Source organism: Mus pahari, chromosome 3, assembly GCF_900095145.1.
Source record: "Mus pahari chromosome 3, PAHARI_EIJ_v1.1, whole genome shotgun sequence".
Taxonomy (NCBI): domain Eukaryota; kingdom Metazoa; phylum Chordata; class Mammalia; order Rodentia; family Muridae; genus Mus; species Mus pahari.
The window spans coordinates 54,778,913-54,780,584 of NC_034592.1; the positions used below are offsets into that span (position 1 = coordinate 54,778,913).

Below are 1,672 nucleotides of genomic sequence, written 5' to 3' on the forward strand. Positions count from 1 at the left end.
CTCTCTCTCTCTCTCTCTCTCTGTGTGTGTGTGTGTGTGTGTGTGTGTGTGTGTGTGTGTGTGTGATTTTAATTTGTATAGCACATGGTGTCTTTGAAGAAGCAAGGGGTCATTTGTACAGACCGTTTTCCTCCAAAGCAGCAATGATAAGTTTCATTTTTCTGTTAATTCTAATAGCACATTGTTAGGATTTTTAAAAAGCTAATAATTTAGCAGCAGCAACAAAAATGTGTGCAATTTTCAACTTTTCTGAATAATTTAAAAGATCCTTTTCTTTACTAGAATTGCTAGTAACAGGGACTGGTCAATTCCCTGAACACTCCTTAATTACGACCCTTCTAGTCCACGTGTGCTTTTTAGAGATTGAATTTCGAAAGCAGGGATGACATTGTAAAAGAAAAGTACAATATAAAGTACTGGATGATAATAAAATGAACTTACCCTTTACCAAAATGAAATTTTAATGTCCGCATGTTTGATTTGCAGATCGCCGGAAAAACAAGAAGTGCAGCAAAGAAATGCTGATGGTTGGTATGAAAACATGAAGAAACAATTAACTGAAAAGGACCAACAATACGAAAGAGAAAAGCAACAACTTGAACTGCGCCTTAGAGCACAGGATATGGAGTTGCAGCATCTCAGAAATGATATAAATAAGGTAAATTTACTGGTTAAAAAAAAAAGTCCTACTTCTGCATCTGTTTAAATAATGTGACTTACAATCACTACTCAGTTTAGTGCAGGGAGTCCTTACGGATAAGAACATGACAAACAGGCAACTTGGAATTCTCAGCACTGTACAAACGGTGCAACCCTGTGCGCCCACGAACTTGAGGTGTGTACTCTACCATTAAACCAGGCTATGTCACATGGCCTCTACTGTGCATGCAGGCCATTTTGGAGCAGAAAGATTGAATTGTGGCATATAAGTGCACTGTGTCAGTTTAATTTTGTTCCCTGTGGAACCGCGGATTCTTCCCACCCAATCCCCGCCAACACCAGTTCCCGAATAAGTACTCAGAGGCTTATAATTATTTATGAGCAAATGCCTAAGCCATAAGCTAGGTTTGTTCCTCAACTTGCTCATAACTTTTATTAACAGGTTTATACTAGTCTGTGTCTGTCATGTGGTTAGTTGCCTCTCCTCTGTTCCATACATCTGACTTCCTCCTAGTCCAGATGAGGAAACTTCCTGTTCCTGACTATTTCCCAGAGTCCCTTTCTCTATCTGCTGGATGTCCCACCCTCTAATCCTGCCTCAGATTTTTATTGACAGTACACAGACTCTATCCCCACACCTCTGGAAATTAAATTCTCAGATTTTTATTTGTATATTACCTATTGTAAATCTTGGCTGTGGATTCCTGCTTAATACCTTAGAAGGTTCCTGAAAAGACAAAGTTGTTACAAATGCATTTTTACCTACACTGAAGAACTTGGAGAACTCTTGTTTGTTCGTTTTTATAATATGTTCTTTTTAATCTTCAGAATCGTATACATGTATGCAATATGCTTTGATTATATCTATCCTCACTCATGTCTCCGACTCTCCCTAAATATGTCTCCCTCCAAACATCATGTGCTTTTTTGCATTTAAAGATTTGTTTTATCATTTCTCTCTCTCTCTCTCTCTCTCTCTCTCTCTCTCTCTCTCTCTCTCTCTCTCTCTCTC

General features: G+C 38.5%; 1 protein-coding gene across 1 annotated transcript in view; it reads left to right on the forward strand.

Moving 5' to 3' along the window:
- Positions 1-1,672, forward strand: part of LOC110317892 — a 70,130-nt gene that overhangs the window by 49,945 nt on the left and 18,513 nt on the right. Inside the window, exon 11 of the mRNA XM_021192701.1 lies at positions 487-658. Within this exon, the coding sequence (XP_021048360.1) occupies positions 487-658 (172 nt within the window). The remainder of the gene's footprint in view (positions 1-486; positions 659-1,672) is intronic.